The 27,777-nt window shown below is 47.3% G+C and overlaps 1 protein-coding gene across 1 annotated transcript; it reads left to right on the forward strand.

Moving 5' to 3' along the window:
* Nucleotides 1-420: 420 nt before the first annotated feature.
* On the forward strand, nt 421-27,199 carry VPS35 (VPS35 retromer complex component). Its single transcript, XM_053400249.1, has 17 exons — nt 421-539; nt 5,250-5,348; nt 6,052-6,148; nt 6,757-6,880; nt 7,195-7,377; nt 9,134-9,347; nt 10,837-10,920; nt 11,132-11,241; nt 15,437-15,533; nt 16,699-16,847; nt 17,961-18,168; nt 18,377-18,532; nt 19,698-19,820; nt 20,766-20,945; nt 22,857-23,096; nt 24,415-24,558; nt 26,035-27,199. Exons 1-17 carry the CDS (start codon nt 537-539, stop codon nt 26,212-26,214), a joined length of 2,391 nt encoding a protein of 796 aa, XP_053256224.1. The 5' UTR covers nt 421-536; the 3' UTR covers nt 26,215-27,199.
* The last annotated feature ends 578 nt before the right edge of the window (nt 27,200-27,777 follow it).

A 27,777-nucleotide genomic window follows, 5' to 3' on the forward strand; every position in this document is an offset into this window, starting at 1 on the left:
CGCGCGCGCATGGAACGACGCGACACCTTCAAAGCCTGCCGGGAACGTTGCGACACGCTTGCCGCGCCCCTTTCGAACGCTCGGCTGCCTCTCCGAACGTTCCCGCCCTGGCTCCACCCACTCCTCTGCTGTCACTCGCCGGAGGCTCTCCTCAACCCACTCCTTCCCTTCCTTCCTTCCTTCTCCGGAACGTGACGTAGCGCCGTTCCGTCCTATTACAGCTGTCCAGGAGGAAGGGCTGGTGAAGAGGCACCTAATCAGTCAGGAAGACGAGCCCGAGGAGCGTGGAGGCCCTATTGGCGGAGCGGAGCGTCCGTCGCTGCTCCCGAAAGCCAATCACTGCAGCGGAAGGGAGTCTTCCCTCTTCGGCTTTTGGCCAATGGGGAGCGAGAGTAGAAGAAAAAGAGGCGGGGTCCCGAGCGGGTTTCCTTTGTCACATGACAGTGGTGGGAAGTGGGGGGGCGGCTGAGCAGGCGCCTAGCTAGGAGGGGGTTTGTTGCAAGCGCTGCGGGGGTTGCAGTGAGCGACGCGCCACTATGGTGAGTAAGAAAAAAAGAAGGGGGTGGTAAAGAGGGGTGGGGGTCGCCCTGGCAAGAGGGGCTGCTCAGGCCTCCTCCTCCTCTGCAGTCCTTTCTATGGGGCAAGGCTGTTGGCCTGGCTGTTGTTGGTTATTCACCCCCCTCCCCAGTTAAATCTATTAAGCCTTATCAGTTAATTGGGTCTATTTATATCGCCAGCGTTAAGTGTTCTTTGGGTGCATTGCAGTCAGAATGAAACTGCAGAGCTGGACTACTGCAATGTGCTTTCCGTGGGGCTGCATCTTGAAGACGGCTTGGGGAACTTCAGTTGCTGCCAAAGGAAGCTGTCGGGGCGCTAAAAGTGAACGGGACGGGAGGTTTGAACACGCGACATGACTTTTGTGTTTAGTTGTGCTGACTGCTGGTGTGTTTCTCAGCGCAACTCAAAAGGGCTGGTATTAACCTTTAAGCCCCCCAAGCCCACCTTTCCTCAACCTCTGGAACAGGTGTGGGTGACCTTCGACCCTCCAGATGTTGCTGAAGAATAACTTCCGTGGTCTCTGACCATTGGGCATGCTTGCTAAGGCTTTGGGAGTTGTAGTGCAGGTTCCCCGCTGTTGCTCTAGAGATGTTTTGGGCTGTAATTCCCAGGTAGCGCAGCTGTGCTGACCTGGACTGATGGGAGGGCACATTGTTGGGGAAGGCTACCCTAAATTGGTTGGGAATGAATTACTTTAAGATTGCCTGCACTCCTGTGATACTGCCTGTAATCCAAGACTTGGATATGTGCTTGTGTACTGACTGGAGAATTTGGTTAGGTTCATTAGCATTCACCAGAAGACCTTGTTGGTGGTGGCCTCGCAGTTGTGGAAGTTTTCCGGTTAATATTTATTTGGACCCCTTCACGTCAGGCGTTGAGAATGTCTGCCAAACTTCTTACTAATGCCTTTCCTTAAGAGAATTTTGGTGATCTTAAGAATCTCTTACACATCTGTCTTCGGCCACTCAGTGCTTTGTACTGTAATGTTCATTTTTCTCCATGGCTTTATAAGGGATTGGCTCTGAAAAGGGACCAGCATATAACACATCAATATTAAAAATCCAACAATAATTGAACATTTTAATGCCACTCTTTATTGTTTCAGGTTCAGGACAGTGTACAGCATAAAACATTTATTTTATTTTTTAAACCCCCACAATACACACTTCAAAAAAAGAAGTTGAGCACAATCCTAAGTATGTTTACTATTGAGCTCAATGGGGGTTTATTATCTTCAAGAAATGTGCTTAGAATTGCACTCTACAACTAAAGTAATTTAAACTGCTAAATTAAAAGACCATTTGAATTAAGGAAGTCTCAAGTTCATGTGGAGCTGCAAAGGCCCTGCTTAGCTAGCAAATACTTTTTCCAGAAAAGAGAAGCAGTAAATAGCCCCAGGTGTGGCTTCCTTCATGACTAATGCTGCCATCCTGTGGGAGCCTACTCAGAAGTAAGCCCCACACTATCTAGTAGTGCCCTAGTAAGTACAGAGTCTTGCAGCACCTTAAAATACTGAGATGTTAGGGTAGCGCTGATGGGAAATGGGGGTCTGGCAACACCTGGCAGTCCAAAGGTTCCCTGCTCTTACATTGGGTGCTTTGTGTACATGGAAACTTCTTCATATGCAGATACAGAAATAACATACAAAAGAGAGGAACAAATGTGAAATCTGGGTCAACAGTAAAGGTTATGAATTTGATGGGCTCGTGAGAGAGCCATTCATGCCTTGGAGTCGTTTATATTTTTTGTTACCATGTGTGACTTAAGACCTTGTTAGGTGTTGCATCAGCGGTTGGGCATCTGAGTGGTCAAATACTGTGCAAATGTTTTAAAATTGTTAGAACATCAGAACAATGAAAAAGTTACCTCGATCAACAACCAGGTTTGATATATATGCTAATTGCAACCCCCCCCAAAGCCCTACATAAGTTTGTGCAAACAGGAACTCCTAGATTTGGGTAGCTTTCTTGTGTACCATTCTTTTGTTGGAAAGGCGCCTTCTTTGAGCCCAAAGAGACCTCTTCCTCTGGTGTTGGGATAGCCAACATGGAGTCTTCCAGAGATTATTGGACAACAACTCCCACCATCCCCACCTTTTGGAAGCACTGGCTGGGGCTGATGGCATTTGTAATCCAAAACATCTGATGAGTATCACTTTGAAGAAGACTGCATTATGCAGCTGTATGGAAAAGCTGGCATTGAGGTAGATCAGTGATGGCCAAACTTGGCCCTCCAGCTGTTTTGGGACTACAATTCCCATCACCCCTGACCACTGGTCCTGTTAGCTAGGGATGATAGGAGTTGTAGTCTCAAAACAGCTGGAGGGCCAAGTTTGGCCATCACTGAGGTAGATGGTTGGAGGTCAGGAACACTATTGAATCTTGAGCTGAGAAACTTAAAAGCTCTGAGTGTGTTTGAAAATGGTAGGGATGAATAAACTTCAGATCAGAGCAGGGATAAATCATCTTCACTCAAGCAGCTTGTTGAAATGGCTGGACCAAGAGTGATGATTAATTTGTCAGCTTATTCTGTGTGGTTGATTGCCTTGCTGGCTGTTATGACCATCATTGAAGGTCTTCCTCTTGGTGCCTGCACCATCAGATGTGACATGGGTGGCATCCTCGTTTCTGGAACCCTCCCCATTTCTATTCATCCGGCGCCAACTGTAATTTATATAGTTAATTTATCAGGATATATACTTGTCCCCACCACCAGAATTCCCAGGGTGGCTTCCAGAATATGAAAGTACAATAAAGCAAATCAGGTTAATGGTCTTTGGGTGTCGGCTAGAAACACTTTTGCTTATGGGGACATTCAGAGGCCTTGACATAGAGTAGCTGGACCATGCCAGCAGGGGCTGATGGGAGTTGGATACCAAAACATCTGGAGGGCACCAGTTTGGACTCCCAACTCCCATCCGCTCCAGCCAGCACGATTGTGCAGAAGGGTACCAGTTTGGTGAAGGCTGGGTGAAGACAGTGTTCTTCAACCCTAAGTCCCCAGATGTTGCTGGACTACAACTCCCATTATCTCTGGTGATCGGCTAAGCTAGCTGAGGATGATGGGAATTGTAGTCTAACAACCGCTCGGGACCCAAAGTTGAGGAATACAAGAATATTTAGATTGCAGCCCTGTACTCACTCACCTGAGATTGAGTGAACTAAATGGGCTTTACTTTTTAAGTAGAGACAAGCTTGCAGTTTGGGTCTCCACTGTGTTTTATGTTTTATGTTGCATTGTTTGAAAACTTAGATTGTCAGGTTGTCCTGAAAATGTGTCTTAAATGATGCACTTTTAAAAATATAAACTAAGAGTGTTGGGCGTGTTTTCAAGAAATGAGGGAAATGAGTCATGATTGTTAGCTGTCAGTATACATATGGCTGTAGAATATATTTTTCAAGATTACTGAAAGATATGGGGGGTGGGGGCGGGGAGAATATAACAGCATGGACTTCTAAAAGCAAATGTACTTCACAGAGTACAATTATTCAAAATAATATACTTGGAACATACCGAAATTGGCTTTCTACACTAAAATAAATGCATTTCCTCTGGAATTTTGGTAAATCATTGAATGTGGTAACCAAGAAAAATAAAACCATTATAAAAGTTGGCTGTATTGGCATTTCATTAAATGGAAACAAGGAAACTTTGCAAGATATGTGAAATCCTTTCTAGGCTGGACTTTCTTGTGCTACCTTGGAAGAAAATCCCATGTGTTGACACTCTGCAGGACCTTATTTACTTACTGTGAGGTGCTTATGTCTTGCCATTCAATCAAGGAATCCTCAAGGTGGCTTACAACAGATTGCACCAATACAGGGCAAACAAAGACGGCACGTCCAGCCCCACAGCCTTCAGTTCTTTGGCCGGTGGGTGGGGTGAGAGTGTGCTTCTCTATGGCCAGAATGGACTTTCTACTTTTACATCTGCAGTCCCAGGTCCTTGCTGATCCTAGCTTCTGGTTGTCTTTGCCTACTCTTGGGCAGCTAAGTGAAGCATTCTCCATTACTGATCAGTAGTGTTGGTCCCACAAGAACTCACCATTAGCTTATTCCCACAATGGATAATTAACTTAAGAAATTGGTTGCCAGGAGATGAGCTCCTGGGCCCCTAAACTCAGATTATTTTAAAAGAGAATTAGACGAATTTAGGGAGGAGAGGGTGATTAGCTGCTGGCTTAAAAGAGCCCCTCCAGCCCCTTTCCATAAGGTTCTAGGTGGGGTTACAACAGTATGATATACAGTTATGAGAAGAGATTGAATCGCTACAATTATGAAAGGAGAGTTGTTCCAAGTGGAATGGAACTGTATAAACAGTATTTAGCCATGTGACCTACTTATTTAAGAAGTTTCTGCCCTTCACTACAAGGTTGCAGTGTAGATCCCCAACCATACAGTAATGAAGCCCAATAAAGCAAATGAAAGGATGTCCATCAGGCAGCAGAGGTATAGGGATCCTGCGTTGTTCAAAGATTGCACGCCAGTGGAAATGAATTGCTGGGGTGCAACAGCAGGGGAGAATGGTAGCTTCCTAGAAGCCTACAAGGAGGACTTGAAGGTTTCTGATTGGTTTCTGGTTGGGGGAAGCGGGGTGATGGACTAGGTGGAATATCACTCTGACCCAGCAGCTCCTGCTCCTATGTTCTTGGTAGGAAGTAATCACCTGTTTCCCTTACCCCTTTTTCCTAGCCGACTACACAGCAGTCTCCTCAGGATGAGCAAGAGAAGCTCCTGGATGAAGCCATTCAAGCTGTCAAGGTCCAGTCCTTCCAAATGAAGCGGTGTTTGGTAAGAACTGTGGGGCTTGATTCCCTTAATAGTTTGGGCCCAGAGTTCTTCAACCTCAGTCGTCCCCCAGATGTTGTTGGACTACAATTCCCATCATCCTCAGCCAGCGGTCGTTGAGGATGGGTGTTGAAGCGCAGCAACACCTGGCCCAGTGTTTGTTAAGGAGCGCCATCTCCCCAATGAAGCTACCACTTACTAAGGTTTGCCAAGGAGACCCATCCTGGATCCCTTCTCTGCAAGGGAATGCAGAACACCACAGGCTGACGCTCCGGAGTTCTCTTCCCCAAAGGGTCTACAAGGCTGCCTTTCCAACCATTTTTAAGCATAAAATTACATTTCTTATTCTTCTCAATTCATTGATTTCTGACAGGCATTGTCTTTTCAGCTTCTGCCGTTTTGTGTTTTGTGTTTTAATTTTATTTATCTTTGGATATAATCTTACTGCTGTAAAACTGCCTTTGGATGCCTATTCAAAATAGTGGCCTAGACGTCATATCAAAAATATATTTCGGGTTGTTCTGGAAGGGTGAATTGGCAGGTTGCTCCTTGACCTCCAGAGCACTGGATATTCCTGAAAGTTACAAAAGGCAATCACTGCCAGGTGCATGTCTGTGTATGACTCTTGCATGGCGGGGCGGGGGAACTAATTGGGAAATGAGATGTGCGACCAATAATCTTACTTTTAAATGTTTTGTTTTGTTAGGACAAGAACAAACTAATGGATGCCCTGAAACATGCCTCTAACATGCTTGGTGAGCTGCGGACTTCGATGCTTTCCCCAAAGAGCTATTATGAGCTCTGTATCCTCTTGAGACTTACCTTGCGGCTAGCTGAGTCTTGTTTGGGGTGATGGTGATAGGGAGGGAGGGAACCTGGAACAACACCTGCAGATGGAAGTACCATGGGAGCGATTTTCTTGCGCATCGTATGATCCAACTCCCTGCTCCTATGCAAGGGAATCCAGAACTGTATTATTTATTACATTTCTCAAGGTTGGGTTAGCACAGTGGTTCCCAAACTTTTTCAGGCAACCGCCCCCTTGGTTCCACAAACTCATCCCCAGTGCCCTCATTCCTATTAAAAGCATTCAGAACAGCGGTCTGCACGACTCACTAGGGATAATAAGAACATAATAAAATTCCAAATAATAACATTTACGTGCACATTTATTCAAAGTCCAGTTGAACCATTGAGTCTTTCCCTCTTCCTCTTGCCTAGCTATCTCTGCTTGAAGACTTGAGCTTCTTGCCCTCTAAAATGTCAGTGCCTTCCTTCCGGCTGTCCCCTTCACCTGCTTTAAATTCTGAACTCTTCAAGGGCTACTGATTTTCCCTTGGTATTTCTGGGTAGTCACACAGCACATCACCTACCTGCTGCTCTAGTCTGTATCCTTAACCACAAGGAAAAGATATGGCGATCTCCGATGAGCTGCACTACCTGGAGGTGTACCTGACAGATGAGTTTGCCAAGGGAAGGAAGGTGACGGATCTCTATGAACTGGTGCAGTATGCTGGAAACATCATCCCGCGGCTGTAAGTAACTAAGAATCAAGGGTGATGTATTGTGTTCTGGGACCAGTAATCTGCTTTCTACAACTGCAGTAGCTTTTCCATATCACCTGAAATTTTCCTGTGGTAGAAGGGAGCATTGTTTGGTGGGCAGCAAGTAAGTGGCCTCACTTGGGCAGATGTTTTGGACTACAACTCCCATCACCCATAACAACCACACGATGGGAGTTGTAGTCCAAAACATCCAGAGAGTACAGCGCATGAGAAGGTTGCTTTTTCTTCTGTGATTTCACTTAAGTATCCTTAACAGTTTCTCTTTCTCCTCTCTCCTCCCCTAGATATTTACTCATAACTGTTGGGGTTGTCTACGTGAAGTCCTTCCCTCAGTCCAGGAAGGATATCTTAAAAGACCTGGTGGAAATGTGCCGTGGTGTCCAGCATCCTCTGAGGGGCCTGTTTCTGCGCAACTATCTCCTTCAGTGCACGCGGAACATCTTGCCTGATGATGGGGAACAGACAGAGTAAGGAGCCTGGTGGGGCGGAAGTGGAGCTTTCCTAAGTGTGTTGTGTGTGTTTGGTAGGCAGACACTGGAGCAAAGCTGCCTGGTCCCCAGGCATGGGCTGAGGTCACCTGAGGGCAGCAGCAGCAGGTGCAATTAGTGCCTGGAAGAGAGGTCACCTAAGACCCCTGTGTGCACCGCCTTGGTTCCAAGATGGAAGACGGTGGAGTGTAAATGGAGAGTCCAATCAGGAGCTGCCAGTTTCACCTCTGATAACAGCAATGGCTCCCAACTTGGGCAGCCTTCTAAGCAGATTAGACAAATTCATGGGAGGATAAGGCTGTCAATGGCTGCTAGTTGCCATGGCTATATTAAGAATATAAGAGGAGCCTGCTGGATCAGGCCAGCATCCTGTTCTCACAGTGGACCAAGCTGATGCCCCTATGGAAAGCTGGCAAGCAGGACCAGAGCACAGTCGCAGTCTCCAGCAGCTCTTGAGACCCAAGATGCTGAGTTTGATGGGCCCTTGGTCTGATCCAACAGGGTTTCCGTGCAGTTTGCCAATCATTTGAGGTTCCTTTTCCTGTCTGCAAAGCGGCCCAGAAAGTCTTCCAGGATCTTCTTTCTCAGTTCAGCTCATCTGCTGCCAAATTCCAACGTGAGAGTGAACATCTCACCCATTCTAGTTCTGCTTAAAATATTTAACTTAAAGAGTTAGTGTTACAACTTATACAACTGCTGGTCTAAGGAAAACAAAGTAAAAAACTATGTACAGAGAATTCTTCCTTCCTGTCTGCTCTGGACAGAGTAACAGCCACCTCTTTCAGAGCACGTCTAATAGAGAAGTCGGTTGCTGGGGGCAAAGCTGTGCAAGGATCATTTCAAGCCTTATTTTTTAGACTACACTTACACAGAGCTTTTCTGATGTTCTTAAGTCATGGTTGGGCAGGGGAGGGGAGGAAACCTGGCTCTCTGCTTTAGGACGTTTGCCAGCTATGCAAGTTGCTTCCCAGGAAGCTGAACATTGCAAGCTGGTTGCATTCTTTCGCTTTCGTTCCTTGTTTAAGAAACAAAATAGCTTGGCCCTCCAAAGTTATGAGCTGATCTTCTATTGCAGCCCCAGGGGTAGACCTTGGGACTCTTACCGAGGGCACTGCCATCACTGGCCCTGCCTTTTGCCCTCCTGGAGTGTTTTCTGCAGGGTGGAATGTGTCCTTGAATTCTAAGAAGGACTCTTTGTCTGGATGGAAGATAGAGAGGGGTGTGTGTGTGTGTGTGTGTAGAAACTAGCCTACTGTACAAAAGCTAAGTTTGTATTGATTTATTTGCCTACTTTTCCTTGAAAGGAAAGGACCCCCCCCTTCACCCCATTGCCTGATACATTGTCATGCACAAAACCTCCCTAGCTGAGTACTTCTATGGGAAGAGACACACTATGTACAGGAGCACAGCTTCATGTCCATGAAAAGAGCACTCAAATCTTGTTCGGAAGAGATGCAAATTGTATGTTACAGTGTGCGGCTTTCTCCCTAATCCAGCACAGGCTTTTAAAATGGAGTGGTTCCCAGCGTGTGTTTAAATCCAGACAGGGGTTCTTCAAGCTGCATATATTTAGCCCAAAGAGGGCTATTTTTAACAAGCATCTCTCTTTGTGGTTCAAAGAGGATGCTGCTTTGTTTTATTTAAAAAATGGATTTGACCCTCATCTTGAAAGCAAATCTTCTCTGTCCTCCTGTACACCTGTAAAAAGGAAGCGCTTGCTCTCTTGACTTTACAGTGAAGAAACGACCGGGGACATCAGCGATTCCATGGACTTTGTGCTGCTGAACTTTGCTGAGATGAACAAGCTCTGGGTGCGAATGCAGCACCAGGGACACAGTCGTGACCGAGAGAAGAGGGAGCGCGAGAGGCAGGAGCTGAGAATCCTGGTGGGAACCAACCTGGTTCGGCTGAGTCAGCTGGAAGGGGTCAATGTGGAGAGATATAAGCAGGTGAGATGGTTTCTTGGCTTGGCTTGACTCCAGTTCTGAGTGGGCCTTTTCAAGTGTGGCTCCCTGCTTGTGGAATGATCTTCTGTATTCAGGCACACCTGGTGCCATCACTGTGTCTATTTCTAGGCAAAATCATTCCTTTTCAATCAGGCTTTGGGTCCTTAATTTGGAGGGATTTATGTAAATTTGTGGTCACTTTCTTCCTCATCTTTTAGCCATTGGGTTGTGTTAAACCTGCCTTTTTACGTACATTATGGAGGTGTTTTTAGATTTTTCTTTTGGTTTTAATTTTTGTGTTATTTTGTAAATTGCTCTGGGTAATCTGTCATGAAAAAGTGTGATAATATGCTATTAATAATAAAAAGAAGAACAGCAACAATAAAAATGAATTGGTTAGTTGTAGTTTCTTACAGCTGCAGAAAATAAAGTTATATTATTTTGTCCCCAGTAGTCATAGTTTTTAATTCAGCTTGTTAGTCACCTAACAGAGGGTTTTCTCTAGGCCAGTGGTTTTCAAGCAGTGTGCCGTGGCACCCTGGGGTGCCTTGAATGATGGTCAGGGGTGCCGCGGGCAACACTGGCCTCTGTCCCTCTTTCCTTCCCTCCCTCCTCTGACACCCTCTCATGTTTCTGCCTCCACAAGGCTTGCACAGCTGTTTGTCATAGCAGCCCTGGTTGCAGGTTCCCCAGGTGGATGGTGCCTCTGTGGCTGGCCAGGGGGTGCTTCCCAGGCCCCTATGGGGCAGTGTGAGGAGTCACTTCTCTTTGGGGGGGCGGCAGCGGGGCAGCTCAGAGACCAGGGGCAGCAACTGCAGCTGCTCAGAAGATTCCCAAGGAGAGGGGAGATGAATGAGGGAACACTCCACAAAGGAGGGTGTTTGAGAAAGGGCGAGGGGCTGCCAGCTCTGCAGGCAAGGGGTGACATAACTGGGCTCTTGAGCCCAACGGGGAAATTGCAGAAAGAATGTAGTTGGTCCAGGGAGCCGTGGACTCAGAAAGGTTGATAGCCTCTGCTCCAGGCAACTAAGAATACAACTTAAAAACCACACAAAATCAAACATCAGCCACCAGCCATCAAATTTAACAAATCAATAGCAAAACCACCACCAGCCTCCACAGGAAACAAACAAACCAGCAACTCTGAGCAACGCTAACATAAAAATTTGACACAGCCGGATCACTTTCAGTCCGAGTGCTGGGGTGAAGATGAAAGTCCTAACCTGGTGTTGGAAAGCTTGGTGGTGACACCAGGCAGGCCTCATTCCAGAAAGCATTCTGTGTTGGTGGTAGGGGAGTGGACAAGTGAAAAAGCAGCCTTCCAAGTCTTGGAGGGAAACACCGGATGAGGGTCTTGGAGGGTCTGGGTACGTGCATCCTGGGAGAAGTGTTTAAGTGGGGAATAGATTTTAGAGATGGGAGCAAGCGGGCAAGCTTGCAGAAGGCCCAAGGGAAGGAATTGACACAGAGCTCTTTTTCTTCTTCTGACCAGATTGTCTTGCCTGGCATATTGGAGCAAGTTGTCAACTGCAGGGATGCCTTAGCTCAGGAATACCTCATGGAGTGCATCATACAGGTGAGCCTGCAGAGGGAGATTACAGACGGCTTTGGTTAAGTGGCATGGCCAGTACATAACAGCATGCAGGGTGTTTCTTCCTTTCGACTCTTCTGGGCCAAGGAAACAGGAAGCAACTGGGCATAGTGGTGAGTCTGTGGGAAGTATGGCAAGCGTAGAGAAACCATTGCCCTGCTCTGCTCAGCCAACTGACTCTTACTGCTCTGTCTAGGTCTTCCCGGATGAATTTCACCTCCAGACCCTGAACCCTTTTCTACGAGCCTGTGCAGAGTTGCACCAAAATGTGAATGTGAAGAATATCATCATTGCTTTAATTGACAGGTGCGTACGGAAGCATTTTAATGACACTTCAGGTGGGGAGGAAACCGATAGGCACTCAGAAAGAACAGCTTATCTATCTTTTCCTGGTTATGAATTTCTCTTCATGGTTTCCAGGTCCTTTGCTCCATGCAGTCTTGTTATCTTAAGCAAAAAAAGCCCCCACTGGTATAATTCCTTCCAGTGATTGGTGGAGTTCCTGTGATGTCATGGAATGCTCACAACCTTTATTTGAAGTCTGGCAAGAGTTAACCCAGGGAAGTCTTATAGACAGTGTAGCTTTCTGTTGGGATTAAAACACACAGTTGAGGGTTAAAAAAGAAAAGCTGGTCTTGTTTGTAAGAAGTAAAGTTAGACTGGGAGTTTGACTAGAAAGCGGAAGCAGGAGTAGAGTAAACAGAAGACTGAGAAGAAGGAGCCAGAGTGAAGGCTGGGCAAAAAGGCTGCAGGAAAAGTTTTGTTAAGGGGGGAATGCATATTGCTGCTAAGCTGTATGCCGCTTAACTCCCAAAGGGAGTTCTGGGTGGCTTATAAGTATAAAACCAAAGCATGAAGATGCATATTTAAAATACACAATATAACGATTCCATCAGAATAAACACCCACAATTAAAATGTGTGAAGAAGCAAGCCAATTAAAACAGCACGGCAATTAAAACTGCTTAAATAGCCATTATAAAACAGGAGGTTAGGTCAGGTGGAACGGTTGTCTGGAGCAGGTGTGCTTTTCAAGAGCCCACTCTGCAAAATCATAATTGAGGAAATGAGGTTTTATCTGATTTTTGTTTTTGTTTTTTGGAGGGGGCAGAAGAGATCTAGCATTGGCAAACCAGAATAGGGATTCTCAAGCTCACATGTGGCCCTCTGGATCTCTCTCTCTGGCCCTTGGGAGCCTTCCCAGGCCACAGCCCTCACTGCCCTTACTTCACATCTTCCATGCGTATTTTTGCCTGCCTGAAATGGGCCCTTGAAGTCTAATGTTTCTCGCTTGCCTGTGTGGAGGGCGTGTGCAGAAACCAGCCTACTGTGCAAGGGTAAAATTTATATCCCTTGCTCTGCCCACGTTTGCATGTGGCCCCAAAAAGGTTACCCAGAAGATAATTCGGGCCCCAGACTGCAAAAGGTTATCCTCCCCTGCTTTACGCAGTAGCAGTTGTGTGCTGTTGGCAGGGAGGAAGATAGGGAGGAGGGAAGGATGTCTGCAAGCCAGCAAAGGCTCTTGTCCATGCCGACAGCTTGCTAACAGGATTGGGGCATGTGCTGTTGTCAGAAAAGGGTATTGCTGGGTTTGGGTGCTTGGAGGGCAGAAGAAATAAGATGCATAGAGGCAACAGGAAGGTTGAATTTCACACGGATTGTTAAGCTAGCCAGCCATGCCTGTTTTGCAGGTTTTGGCATGGTGGTTTGGGAGATGTCGAAGCAGAGTTCTGCCATTCCCTCTTGCCTTTCTCCGTTCCCTTTCTGCAGATGGATAGCTGTGGTTGGAGGCAACAATGCTTCTGAATGCCAGTTCAGGAGGGGAGACGGCTCTTGTGTTCTGGTCCAGCTTGCTGGATTCCCATTGCGGGCATCCGTTAGGCTGCTGGACTAAATGAGCCATGGGCCCGATCCATCAGACACCTCTTTTTAAGTTGTTGGTTGCATCCAGCTAAGCTTTACTCAGAGTAGACCTACTGAAAAGAATGGACCCCAATTAAGTCATGCTCATACGCTTCTACTCCAAGTAGGTCTGTCTAGCGTTGGATACAAGCTCGGATGGCAGCGTTATCAGCATCTTTCCGAGAAATGTGTGTGGTTGCATCGGTGTCTGTGTTTATAAAGCTGATTGCCTTTTCAGTATTGGCAAAAGTTTGCTTTTGCATGGCGGGCAGGGATAAGCTGTGCATTTGTGTGGGAGCAATGGGTGATTCAGCTGCTCGGAGTGAGCTGAGCGCTTGTATGTTTGGAGGTGGCTTTGCTTTGACGACCTCTCTGACTCACGCAGGTTTGCATTGCTTCGGGAAAAGCCTTTGTACAGCGTGAAGCAGGCGACCTTTGGGTGACTTTTTGTACTCTCTCGCTTGAGTGTTTTGCCCGGTTATTTCTCTGGAACATCCAGTCTTCTCTGCAGCTTGAAATGGCGAGAGATGCGGGTGCAAACCATCCATTTATTTCTCTAATTCCAGTGTTAAAAGCCCAGCGCTTGACAGATTCCCCCCCCCTCCCAGTTCATCCTTTTGGCATCTAATTCAGGGAGAGACTGACTTGCTGGCTTAAATCTGTGGATAAGTTTGCACAGATCTGGTTTTTGAAGTCCTGTGACCTGACCACCTTCGGAAGTCAGTGGCGGCACCAGGGGGGAAACAAAAATCTGGGGTGGCACAGGAGGGGCAAAGTATATTTCTAGGTGGGCAAGAAATTAAAACAACAGTGTATGCTAATGACAGGTGTTTAGAAATGGGGGGCAAGTGATGGGATGAGCTCCTTGTTGGCAGGGGGCATTCCCCCTCTCCCCCTGTATCACCTATGACTGAAGCTAAGCAGGTCTGTACCTGGTCAGTGCCTAGGTGGGAAACCACCTGGGGACCCCTCCCATACTGCCTTGAGTGCCATTACAGAAGCAAAGCAAATCTTTATCGTTAACGGTCAGTGACCAGCACCCTAGAAAGCACATAAAGCACATTATCGAAATGTGAATAACAAGAGTAAAAGAGAGCAAAATCAAGTAAGAACTCAAGTTTTACACTTTGTAACTCACTGCCTATTGACCTCAGGAAGCCGCCTTCACTGTACCCTTTTTGGTGCCTGATAAAACAGGTGGCGCTGTGGTCTAAGCCACTGAGCCTCTTGGGCTTGCCGATCGGAAGGTTGGTGGTTTGAATCGCCGCAACGGAGTGAGCTCCCGTTGCTCTGTCCCAGCTCCTGTCAACCTAGCAGTTCGAAAGCATACCAGTGCAAGTAGATAAATAGGTACTGCTGTGGCAGGAAGGTAAACAGCATTTCCATGCTTTCTAGTTTCCATCACTGTGTTATGTTGCACCAGAAGTGGTTTAGTCATTCTGGCCACATGACCCGGAAAGCTGTCTGTGGACAAACACCAGCTCCCTTGGCCTGAAGCAAGATGAGCGCTGCAACCCCATAGTTGCTTTTGACTGGACTTAACCGTCCAGGGGTCCTTTACCTTTTACCTTAAAACACGTTTGTTTAGACACAGATGTTTGGAAAGTTGATGCGAGTTTTAATCGATAGTTGTTTTACCTTTTTGAATGTCTTAAATTAATTGGTGTACTTTTTTCTTACTGATTTTATTGTTTTATCATTTTTGTAAACCTCTTTGATGTTCTTTCTTTCTTTCTCTCAGTCAAGTGGTGTATAAATGTGAAATGACAGATAAGTAAATAGAAAAATAAATAATAACCTAGAGTAAAAGTTAGATGGGCATTGTCAACTTAAAAGATGCAATCCTGCCTCAAAAGCCAAAGAGCAAAATGTTTACGAAGTGTCTGGGATCAGTTTCTGGCAGGTTTCGCTCACTGCAGCAGAATATTTGGCTGCATTCAGAGGTACAAATGCATGTTGATCCGAGCAGAAGGACATAAAATGATTGTCCTGGCAGATTTGGTAAAATGGGTTCAATAAAGGTTTTATACAAGCCGCGGTAGAAGGAGCAGCACAGGAAGATTTGCATCTCTGACTCAACCTCTCCAAAGCTTCAGGAGCACTTACGTTTTTGGACTCCCAACTCCCATCAGCCTCGGCCATCCGGGACAATGGGTCAGGAATAATGGGAACTGTAGTCCAAGAATCTGAAGGGCCACATGTACTGATGTAATGCTTCCTAATGTAATGCCCACAGGGGCTAGGAATTGTAAGGCGGCTGCTCACTATACATTTAAAGTGCATTCAACACACACTGGAAGCACTGATTTCCCGCTCCAAAGAATTCTGGGAAGTGTAGTTCCCCCTCATAGACTGACAATCCCCAGTACACTTAATAAACTACAGCTCCCAGGATTCTTCGGTGGAAGCAATGTGCTCTTAAATGGGCATTGGATATTTTTTTAATGTAGGATGTCTGTACGTTCTAGGAACCTAGATTTTACTTTGAGAGTAAGTAGATACTAATGCCACAACCCTCAAGCACCCTGACTTGGAAAAGAGCTTTGGTGGGTATTGGCCTGCAAATCACATTTCCCCAAACTTCCTTTCCACGGCTTTAGGCTTGCGCTCTTTGCTCACCGAGAGGATGGGCCAGGGATCCCTGCTGACATTAAGCTCTTCGACATTTTCTCCCAGCAGGTGGCTACTGTCATACAGGTAAGTGGAGAGTTCGGCCACTTCCCTCAGCGGTTTTTAAAAAACTCGGACTTACCCTGGGTAGTCCACAAGTGCAGCTGCTGAGTCTGACGATTGGCTAGTCCAAGTCAAAAGTGGCTACTGGGCTGGGTCCCCTCCCGGTCCTCGCAGTGAGCTTTGGAGACCCTTCAAAGTGGCACCTACCGGCCCCACTTCTGGTGTCATGCGTGACATCAGGTGTAGGGCTGGTGGGTGTGGCTTATCTGAAACAACTTCACAGGCCAAATGGGGAGGTGTGGTGGGCCAAATATGGCCCACAGTCCAGGTTTCCTGCTCCTAGTGAAGTGAGTCGAGGGTATCTGAAGGCAGCCCTATTTAGGGAAGTTTTTAATGACTGATGTTTTAATGTATTTTTAATCTTTTGTTGGAAGCCTCCCAGAGTGGCTGGGGAAACCCAGCCAGATGGGCGGGGTATAAGTAATGATTTTTTATTATTATATTATTATTATTGGCTCCATCCCAGCTTCCTTCTGTTGCACGGGAAAATCTGAAAGATTCTTCTAAGCCTGTGCTTCCCAAACTTGGGTCTCCAGCTGTTTTTTGAACTACAGTTCCCATCATCCCTGGCCACTGGTCCTGCTAGCTAGGGATGGTCGGAGTTGTAGTCCAAAAACAGACCCAAGTTTGGGAAACACTGTTCCGAGGGGAGGGTTGGACTAGATGACCCTTTGGTGCACTTCCAATTCCACAGTCCTGTGATTCTATGAAAAGCCTCCCTGCAATTAGGGTCCCTGACTGCTTAATGCAGAAAGGTTGGGACGGAGGAGCTGGTGTTGGGACTCCCTTTATGCACCCCCAGCCCATTTTGCACCCTTTCACATCTGTCTGAGTGCCTCAGCAGTGCTTGTGTGTGTGAAGAAGGCATTTGGGAATCCAAAAGAGTCTGCGTACGAGTGCCTCTTCCAGTCCCGATGCGTGTAGGCCCTTGACGTAGACATCTTGCAGAAGTTGCACAAGCCTGGGCCTGAGCAGCGTCTGAAGGAGAGACCACCTGTCCCGTCCCCCCCACCAATGCTGCCCTGTGTCTGTGCGTGAATTATAAATGTAATAAATGCAAGTGCCCTTTCTGCAGCCGCCTGACATGCAGATCTCCTCTTTATTTTCCCTGCGGTGTCCGCAACTCCAGTCTAGACAAGATATGCCTTCGGAGGACGTGGTGTCGCTTCAAGTCTCTCTCATTAACCTGGCGATGAAGTGCTACCCGGATCGTGTTGACTATGTCGACAAAGTGCTGGAGACAACGGTGGAAATCTTTAACAAGCTGAACCTGGAGCAGTGAGTGGAGGCCGTCTGGCTCGCGGCAGAGCAGGCCACGCTCCCTGCTAATTGGGGGTGGTGGGCGGAAGGGGACCGAAACCAATTAAGTCTGCCTGGCTAAATTGGCCTGGCTCTTTTTCTTCCAAGTGCAGCAGATGGTTCTGTCCTAACAATGAATTGTTGCTGAATGGCTGAACCTTGACAACAGGAGGTCTAAATGTTTGCATTGGGCAAATATCACTTTGCTTCTAGATCTGTTTCTGCTGTCCCCCTCCCTATTCTCCTGAGATATCAGCTTCCAAAAGTGGGGCCAGGGGGTAGAATCCATTTGTTGTTTTTCTCCGGAAGCCAGAGGGCCCTTGAGTGGTTCCTGCGGCAAAAGAAATGAAGTAGAAGTAAAGAAAAGAAAGAAAAGAATATTGAGCCTAGGGAAACTGGTTTATGAAACCAAACTTGTCTGGAAACCAAGCCCTCATGGGGTCACATTTAAAGGAGCTGGGGATATTTAGCCTGGAGAAAAGGAGTCTGAGAGGTGGTACTGTAGCAATCTTTAAATATACAAAGGGTTCTCTGAGGGAAGATGGAGCAATCTTGTTTTCTGCTGCTCCGGAGAGTCGAACCCGAACCAGTGACAAGAACAGAGATTCCAACTAAACATTAAGAAGGACTTTCTATGCGTAATTGCTGTTTGACAGTGGAACAGACTAGCTTGGAAGGTGGTGGACTCTCCTTCCTTGGCAGTTTTAAGGCAGGTGTTGGACAGCCATCTGCCAGGGAAACTTCAGTTGCCATTCCTGCATTCAGTTGCCATTCCTGCCATTCCAACTTTACAATTCTGTGAAAGTACCAGAGAGCTCACAGCCCTTCCATACTCATGTTTTTACTCCTGGTTTACTCCTAGGCATCCTTTATTTCAGTAATATAATTTGGGGGCGTGGAGTCACTTTGTTCCTGTTATGAAAACAACTGGGAGTCAAGAAATCCTTTGCTGCTCTGCTGAAAATCACCCAGAAATCTACCAACAGATCCCGATCCCTCCTCTGCTTCACTTGTGCCCTAAACTCTAGGAAACTTGATACATGCCAATCCATTGTTGCCTGCTTAATTCTTAATTTATTTCTTTTTTTTTAGCATCGCCACAAGCAGCGCTGTATCCAAGGAGCTGACGAGGCTTTTGAAGATCCCGGTCGACACCTACAACAATGTCCTGACTGTCTTGAAACTGAAACATTTCCACCCGCTCTTTGAGTACTTCGACTACGAGTCCAGGAAGAGCATGAGTTGTTATGTGCTCAGCAATGTGCTGGATTACAACACGGAAATCGTCTCCCAAGACCAGGTAGGGAAAGAGCGTAATGGAGTTGGCAGCACCCGTACTTCAGAACTGCCCCCTCCCTGTTGACATGAATACCTTAGTTGTATTTCTTTTGGTGCCTGCCTAAAACCTTTGGGCTTGTGGCTGTTTGATCCAGGCCAGTATGCGTTGCATACTGAGCTGCAGGGAGCATGAGCTGGGCCTAACTGCCCTTATCCTCCGCCTCCTGCAGGTAGATGCCATCATGAACCTCGTGTCGACGCTGATCCAGGACCAGCCAGACCAGCCGGCTGAGGATCCAGATCCCGAGGATTTTGCAGATGAGCAGGGCCTCGTGGGCAGGTTTATTCACCTCCTCCGTTCCGACGATCCTGATCAGCAGTACCTGGTATGGCTTCTTTAAAGCGTTGCAGTGGGGCTGCTTCAAAGAGATGCTGTTCAGCGGTGGGGGACCTCGGGCCCAAGGGCTGAATGCAGCCCCCCCAACCACTCTTTCTGACACTTGGGGCCCTCCCCAGGCCACCCCTCCTCCTTGGCCACACACCCTAGTGGCACTTGCTTTACACTCCTGAGTGCAAAAGCAACTGTATCCTAACTTGTGATTCCCAGCAACTGCCATTCAAAAGCGTTGCTGCTTCTAACTGTGGAGGCAGAGCATAGTCATCAGCCCTTGATAGCCCCCCCCTCCATGGATTGGTCAAATCTTTGTTTAAAGAGAGCCAGTGTGGTGTAGTGGTTAAGAGCGGTGGACTCGTAATCTGGTGAACCGGGTTCGCTTCCCCGCTCCTCCGCATGCAGCTGCTGGGTGACCTTGGGCTAGTCACACTTCTCTGAAGTCTCTCAGCCCCACTCACCTCACAGAGTGTTTGTTGTGGGGGAGGAAGGGAAAGGAGATTGTTAGCCGCTTTGAGACTCCTTAAGGCAGCCTTTCTCAACTTGTGTGTCCCCAGATGTTGAACTACAACTCCCATCACCCCTAGCTAGCAAGGCCAGAGCTCAGGGATGATGTTGAGTTGTAGTCCAACAACATCTGGGGACCCACAGGTTGAGAACCGCTGCCTTAAGGGGCATGAAAGGCGAGATATCAAGTCCAAACTCCTCCTCCTCCTCCTCTTGTTCTTCTGCCATCCAAGTTGGTGGCCATCCCTAGCTCCTGTGGGAGGGAGTCCCACAGTTTTAACTCTGCGCTGTGTGAAGGAAGTAAACCTGAAACTTCTTTTAAACTGGAAGGGCTGAGGACTGAACCTGCATGCAGAGAATCTGCTTTGCTACTGAACTGTGGTTCCTCCGTAGCCATCATTCTCTCGTCCGTGCACATTGGCAAATAAGATTGCCTGCTGACTTGTAGAATCGTGGAATTGTAGAGGTGGGAGGTGAACCTAGTCCAACCTCCTGCGATGCAGGGATCTTCCAAACCCAGGTTGATGCTTGTAATTTAGTTCATAAAGCAGGGGGATTGTTTTTTTCAGATGGGGTGGGGGTGGCGCCTGCCATCTTGCCTCCCATCAATTATGGACATATCATCATGTGATACAAATATTCTCTTGATTTAGATTTTAAACACTGCCCGGAAACACTTTGGCGCGGGAGGAAACCAGCGCATCCGTTTCACGTTGCCCCCCTTGGTCTTTGCTGCCTACCAGCTCGCTTTCCGCTATAAGGAGAATTCTAAAGTGGTGAGTGAACCGAGCCCAAGATGCAAATCCCGACAGGTTTTTCCTAAGAAGAGCCTGCTGGACCAGGCCAGTGGCCCATCTAGTCCAGCAACCTGTTCTCACAGTGGCCAAGCAGGGAGAGGCTTCTTCTGGGAAGCCTGCAAGCAGGATTCAAGTACCAGAGCACTCTCTTCACCTGTGGCTTCCAGCAACTAGTATTCAGAAGCATTGCTGCCTCTGAAAAGGGAGGCAGAGCATAGCCATCATGACTAGAAGCCATCAGTGGTCTTTATCCTCCATTAGATGGGGTTTGGGTAGAAACTGTTGAGTAAGAGGACAGTAAAATGGCAAGCTGCAAGAAATGAAGTGCTTAAAGAGAGAGGGAGAGAGACATATTCAGTGATCAAGGGTTAAACACAGTGGTACCTCGGGTTACAGACGCTTCAGGTTACAGACTCCGCTAACCCAGAAATAGCACCTTGGGTTAAGAACTTTGCTTCAGGATAACAACAAAAACCGTATGGCAGCGGCAGCGGAAGGCCCCATTAGCTAAAGTGGTACCTCAGGTTAAGAACAGTTTCAGGTTAAGAACGGACCTCCGGAACGAATTAAGTTCTTAACCCGAGGTACCACTGTATCTTAAAACTTTCAGCAACTGCCCCCCACATGGAATAGAGCAACAACAAAAAGCTGTTTCCTTGAGCCTGTCTACATGGGACTGGAACCCTTGTCATCTTGGGTTCCATCTTGGCAGAATGGTGGGATATAAATATTCACAGATTTGGGTTTTCCGTAATTTGTTCAGGTTGCAGAATTCCAGTTCTTGTTGCAGATAATGTGGAAATGTTAAGTGGAGCCCTCTTCTTGGCCCTGTCTACCAAGTTTGCTTCTTTTTTCTGTCATACTTTTTTGACACAGTATTTTCCTTTGATGTCTTGGGATGGTTTCCCCCCCCCCTGCTTTTAGGATGACAAATGGGAAAAGAAATGCCAGAAGATCTTCTCGTTTGCGCACCAGACGATCAGCGCTTTGATCAAGGCTGAGCTGGCAGAGCTCCCTCTGCGGCTGTTCCTCCAGGGGGCGCTGGCGGCAGGAGAGATCGGGTTTGAGAACCATGAAACGGTGGCTTACGAATTCATGTCCCAGGTGGGCTCGGCAAAGGTTTTTCTTCCCATTTGATGTGTAGACTGGTCTGATAACAGAGTTGCACATGCTTATTCTATGGGGTTGAACCCTGTGCCAGCTCAAGAGCCTTAACTGAATAAGAACCTAATTATTGTTCTACTGGAGAGCACCCTGTTCTCACCAGTAGCTGTCAATAGCCCTTCATGAATTTTCTTATCTTTTAAAGCCATCCAAGTTGGTGACTCTCACTGCCTCCTGTGGGAAGGTGTTCTGTAGATTAAGTATGCACTGCATAAAGTACTTCCTTTTATGTGTCCTGAATCTTCTAGACCCAGATTCATTGGATGTCCATGAGTTCTAGTGTCACATAATTATAGTAATAATAATTTATTATTTATACCCCACCCATCTGGCTGGGTGGCTCCCAACAGAATATTAAAAACACAATAAAACATCAAACATTAAAAACTTCCCTAAACAGGACTGCCTTCAGATGTCTTCTAAAAGTCAGATAGTTTTTTATTTCCTTGACATCTGATGGGAGGGTATTCCACAGGGCGGGCGCCACTACCGAGAAGGCCCTCTGCCTGGTTCCCTGTAACCTCACTTCTTGCAGAGAGGGAACCACCAGAAGGCCCTTGGCGCTGGACCTCAGTGTCCGGGCTGGATGATGGGGGTGGAAATGCTCCTTCAGGTATACTGGACCGAGGCCGTTTAGGGCTTTAAATGTCAGCACCAACACTTTGAATCGTGCCTGGAAATGTATTGGGAGCCAATGTAGGTCTTTCAGGACTGGTGTTATATAGTCACAAGTCTAGCTGGAAAGAGGAATAATTTTTTTATCTATCCACTTTCTCCATGGCATGCATAATTTTATAAACTTCTATCATGTCACCCCTTACTTGCCTGTTCTCTCAAAGTCCTATATTGGATGTCTGCAATTGATGGACTATATTTGGTTTTCATAGCTCGGTCCTTCCTTTCTATGGAATGGAAATGTGTGTGATAAACTTCAATACAGTGAATGTAGGAAGATGCCTTTGAGTGAGCCTGACTTAACTCAAGTGTTTCACTGGTATCTCCTTTTCTGGTTCTTAAGCCAGGTGGCTTCCCCAGCTCTGCTGCCTGAGACCCTTTTAATACCCAGAGATTTCAGGGACTGAAGCAGAGACTTTGCACATGGGAATCAGGTGCTCAACCCATTCCCCGCTCTCCCTGAAAAGCGCAAAAGACCCTGTATAGCCACCCACTCCTGGCGAGGAGATCCAATTGAAGTTGATCCTATGAAGCAGAGCAAGATGTGCTACTAGACAGTGTGCTAGGAGACTGGCCAGAAGCATGGCATCAAGACATCAGAGAAGTACTTCGTCCTCCAAAGTGCCATGCAAACACTTTTATTTATTTCATGAAATTTGTACATCACTGAATTGGAGAACACCCTCAAAAGTGGTTTACCAAAGATAATATAATGACACAATCACTAAGAAAAGTTGACAATATTTTACAACTAGCAGTACTTTACGACTAATAATTTTTTTTAAAAATAGACTAAAAGCAGATTAGAACTCGCATCAACTTTATAAAACACCTGAGTTAGGCTTGTCCTAAACAAAAGTGGTGTCAGGGGATCATATAGGCCAGGGTTTCCCAAACTTGGGTCTCCAGCTGTTTTTGGATTACAGTTTCCATCATCCTTGACCACTGCTCCTGCTGGCTAGGGATCATGGGAGTTAAAACAACTGCAGGGCCAGAGATTCCCCATTCCTGCTGTAGAAAGTCATCTTGAACATCCCCTTCTCTCGTGTTCCAGGGAGCTGAGAGCTCTAGCTTTCTTCGTTTGTTTGTTTTTGTGAAAGCCAGGAATTGCCACAAAGCCAGTAATCAAAACTTCCGGCTGTCCGTCCTCCCTCCCTCATTTCTCTTCTGAATCAGGCGTTCTCTCTGTATGAAGATGAAATCAGTGACTCAAAAGCCCAGCTGGCTGCAATCACCTTGATAATTGGGACATTTGAGCGGATGAAATGTTTTGGCGAGGAGAACCACGAGCCCCTGAGGACCCAGTGCGCCCTGGCGGCTTCCAAGCTGCTGAAGAAGCCGGATCAGTGCCGAGCTGTCAGCACCTGTGCCCATCTCTTCTGGTCCAGCCGGAACATGGACAAGAACGGAGAGGAGGTGAGGGAGTGACTTGGACCGCAGCTCTTCCATCAGCTCCAGGAAGCACAGCAGCTGCCTGGCCCTGCTCCGGGGTGGGGTGGGAGTCGGCTACTGTCCCAGAATCTGCCCAGCCTTTCCACTTGCTGATGCTGATTCTGACTTGGATTTGAGGGGTTGTCCATGTGCCGAGGGCTGTGGTCCTCTGCGTGGTCCCAAGACATTACTGCATTGCGTGGGTTGGACTATGGGTGACTACTTGCATCCCTTCCAATTCCGCCGTTCTCTGATTTTGTGGTCTAAAGGCAAACTTCCTGAAGTTAAGCAGGCGTGAGTCTGATCTTTGCCTGGATAACAGACTCTAGGGCTGGGTGATTCCTGGTATTCAACATTGCGATATATCACCAGCTAAACATTGTGATAAACTGATATATCACAGTGTCTGAAATAAGAATGGAGCTGTGTAGAGGTGCTGGCTTGCTTCACAGTTTTCCCCATGTCGTGATTTTGCATAGCACACACACACGTCATGATTTATGATATATTCCCCGGTCAAAAATTACAAAACCCATATCACAATATGGGCTTCAAACCAGTTTTGGATGATACATCAGTATCTCTCCCAGCCCTAAGATAGACTGCCTGGTAACCTCACATTCTCTGCCTTGAGTTTCATGATGGAAGCAAGGTGGGAATCGAAATGTGCTTCAGTCAGGGGTAGGGAACCAAAAGTGCCTATTGTGGCTTTTCTTTCTGGCCATTGGGACTCTCCCCAGACTACACCTTTCACCAGTCTTCCTCCACACTCTCCTCTTGAGTGTTTTTCGCCTGGGAAGAATGTTGTCCTTGAGCTCTCAACTTTGGCTTTCCTGAACAGTGGGGGATTAGAGAAGGGCAGTGTGTGCTCGCCCTACTCTACCAAGCTATGTTTTGTTCCTCTGCCTACTTTTGCCTCTGGTCCCACCCAGTGCTGGAATGTGGCTCTCACCAGGTTGTTTGGAAAGGAATGTGGCCCCTCTGGCTTTGGATAACTTCATGGGCCGAGGTGATCACTGAAGCTGAGAAAGGATCCCCACTCCTGTACTAAATGAAATAGTTTCTTGCGAAAGAGCCCCGTTGAATACGGCTGGGCTAAGCCGAGTAAATACTCATAGGTTGGAGGTGGAAAAACAAGTTGGTGGTGACAGTGACCGTGTAGCTATTTGCATGCAGTTGGGACTTGCTGGCTGAGTTGCAGTTGCAGTGGGGTGAGGGCAGGAATGGGGTATGTTGTGCCCCAAGAAAGTAAGACTTGGATATATGGGAAATGCTGACCAGCTCTTTTCTGTTTGGTGCTTAGCTCCACGGCGGGAAGAGAGTCATGGAGTGCTTGAAAAAGGCATTAAAAATAGCAAATCAGTGCATGGACCCCTCTCTCCAAGTCCAGCTCTTCATAGAAATTCTCAACAGATACATCTACTTCTACGAAAAAGAGAACGATGCGGTAAGCGGAAGAGTGCCGAAACAGCACATGGGTTTGGAGGTCTTCTCAGTGGGGAAGGCTGGGCTTGGATGCCAGTGGCCTCCCAGATGTTGCTGAACTACAACTCCCATCATCCCTGCCTGTTGGCCTTCCAAACTGGCTAGGACAGACGGGCATTGGAGTCCAGCAACATCTGGAAGACTGCAGCCCCCCCCCAGACTAAATAAATACTTGATAAACAGCTCCACGTTTTCCTCTGAATAGCAGTGGAGTTTTCCCTCTGCTCCCTTTCCTCCGGATCCAAGTAGTTCGTTCCATCTTTTGGAGATCCTGGGTATTTCACAAGCCGGTCGAAGACCCTGCATGGGAAAAGCAGCTGTGATGGAGGGAATGCATTAAACACTCCACCCACACTGGCAGCGAGTTCCTGCCTTGTGGAGCTGTTTTGCAGTGTGGCTGCAGACCTACAGAGTAGTGCTGTGTGTGTGTGTGTCCAGTTGCTGGGGATGATAGGAGTCAGAGTCCGGCACAATCTGGAAGGCTGCATATTCCCTATCCCTGATTTATGTAGTTACTTAGAGTTGTGTTCAACATAGCGCTAGGCAAAATATTACACCAGTGTCCAGATTTCATCATGTGCAGCAGAGCCTTGTCCCCTCCCCCTGTGCCACCCCCTAAATCTGTTCTGGGGGCTCCCCCAACCCTTCATAGCCAGATTAGGGGACTGCAGGGCATGCATTGGGGGAGGGGAGGAGCATGGGGGGGGGAGTTGGAGCTAATCCTTACACTATCACAATTATGTAGTTGAATACTGCCCCTGATCATCTTAGTCCCAAGCACTGCGAGGAAAAATAGTTGCAGGGTAGCTTATCTGCAGCTACCGATTTCTTCACTGGGAAGCACCCAGAATATTTTTATTTTATCTGTTTCTATAGAGCTGTTCTTCAAAGCAGATTGCAGGGCAGGAACTGCTGCATGGTTCAGTTGGGCGACTAGTTCCATGGACTAGCTGCCTTCTGCATCCTGCCTTCATTATATACCATATTTTTCGCTCTATAAGATGCACCAGACCATAAGATGCACCTAGTTTTTGGAGGAGGAAAACAAGAAAAAAAAATTCTGAATCCCAGAAGCCAGAACAGCAAGAGGGATCTGGCTTCTGGGATAGCCTCTTGCTGTTCTGGCTTAGCCACGCGAAGGCTCTCCCGGGCAGTGGGATGAAGTCTCCCCCAAGAGCCGTGCTCCCCTCCTTGGGGAAAAGCCCCCAAGAGCTGCACATATGCTCCACGGGGCTCTTTAAAGGGAGCGCTGAGGAGAGCCTCCTGCCTGCATTCGCTCCATAAGATGCACACACATTTCCCTTTACTTTTCAGGAGGGGGGAAAGTGTGTCTTATAGAGCGAAAAATACGGTACATTGCTCTCTTCCTTCTGATCAAAGCTTCTGACTTCCTGTTTTTTTCACACGCCGGGCTTCGTTGGTTCTTTTCCTTTCTCAGGTGACAATTCAGGTTTTGAATCAGCTCATACAGAAAATCCGGGAAGACCTCCCTAACCTTGAATCGACTGAGGAAACGGAACAGATCAACAAACACTTTCACAACACGCTGGAGCACCTGCGCTTGAGGAGAGAGTCCCCTGAGTCGGAGGGCCCCATCTACGAAGGGCTGGTCATATAGAGGGGGAGCCTCCTGTGTGTTTGCACCACACCCAACCGGATCACCTTTCCATTTACAACACAGTACCTGGGTTTTGTTTTTATTACGGCAATGCTAGAGTTTTCATAGATTTGTGCCTTTCGGAAGTGCCAAGTTAGGCTATCTGCGCTCTCTCTCTCTCTCTCCTTTTTTTGCTTTCGTTTCTGTACTTGGCATGTATGTGCAACGTGTTCAGCGCTTTGCTTCCAAGCACTTGCGTTCACCACTTCTACCAGGTTTCTCCCCCCCCCCCAACTTCTTGGACCAGCAGCTCTGTAGAGACCACCAGAAAAATTAGCATGGCTGAAGTCATTCCTTCCTTTTTTAAAAAATAAAATAAATAAAATCCATGTGGCAATGCCTCCCCCTGCCTCTCTCTCTCTCTCCCCTCTCTTGCATTCTAATTTGTCTTAGATAACTTCTCTTCTCTGCCCCCCCCCAGCTCAGAAACCTTTAATATCCTAACCTGGCTTTCCACCTGCAAGTGTTAATAGGTAGGGGGGGGTGTTGGTTAGTTTTTACAGAGAGCTTTCATTTTCTTTATAGGTTGGATTCTGCTTCTACCCTTTTCCCCCTCCCCACCCCCTGAGGTTATCTCAGATTTTTCTTCCCTCCTATCCCTCCCCCACCCCTCTTAAAAACTAGAATATATTAATGCATGTTTTTGGAGTTGTAAAGCACCATGCTTAAAAAATTAAATTCAGAAGTTTATATTTTGCATATGGAGGCTCTGTGACCCGCGGTGGAGGGCCAGTCATTGTGCACAGGGCACTATTTATCAAGGAAACTTTATTTCCGCATAGTATTGAGGAGGTGGAGAAAAGTAATAGATGAATTGTGGTCTCTATATAGTTCTATGTATAACCTTCGTTACTGTAAAATTTAGAGGGGTGGGGGAACGCATTACACAGTTCTGCTCCGTATCATGAATTTGCACCAGTGAAACCAATAAAGTTGCTATTAACGAGTCTGGCTCTGAATGTCTCCCATTGCATCTAAGGCGGAGGGGTAGCCATCGTGGTGTCCTGCGGGTGCCGTTGAACTACAGCTCCCATTGTCTCTGCCCCGTTGGCCATGCTGGCTGGAGCCAATGGGAATTAGTCCAACAACGTCCAGGCAGGGACACAGGTTCTCCACTCTGTTTTAAAGGTTGGATTTCTCCCCCCACCCAGGTTTGAACAAGGTCCCATCATGCCCCCCCAAAAAAAAATCAAGAAAGGACAGCCTTTTGGCTTAAGCCTAGGGATGGGGAACTTGTGACCCAATGGTCAGGGCCATAATGGGAGTTGTAGGCCATCAACAACACCTGTCTTGCGTCTGTCCCTACCCTGACCTCATTCAGCACCAGGAGTCAGTCTACAGCAGGCATAGGCAAACTCCGGCCCTCCAGATGTTTGGGACTACAATTCCCATCATCCCTGACCACTGGTCCTGTTAGTTAGGGATGATGGGAATTGTAGTCCCAAACATCTGGAGGGCTGGAGTTTGACTATGCCTGGTCTTCAGTGTGAGCAAGCAGATGGCCACGAATGACCTCAGGTTTAT

This window comes from Podarcis raffonei, chromosome 8, assembly GCF_027172205.1.
Source record: "Podarcis raffonei isolate rPodRaf1 chromosome 8, rPodRaf1.pri, whole genome shotgun sequence".
Taxonomy (NCBI): domain Eukaryota; kingdom Metazoa; phylum Chordata; class Lepidosauria; order Squamata; family Lacertidae; genus Podarcis; species Podarcis raffonei.

Coding starts and splice junctions, on each gene's coding strand:
- VPS35 (XM_053400249.1), top strand. Junction 11,242..15,436: donor ATCATTGCTTTAATTGACAG/GTGCGTACGGAA, acceptor CCACGGCTTTAG/GCTTGCGCTCTTTGCTCACC. Junction 19,821..20,765: donor ATAAGGAGAATTCTAAAGTG/GTGAGTGAACCG, acceptor CCCTGCTTTTAG/GATGACAAATGGGAAAAGAA.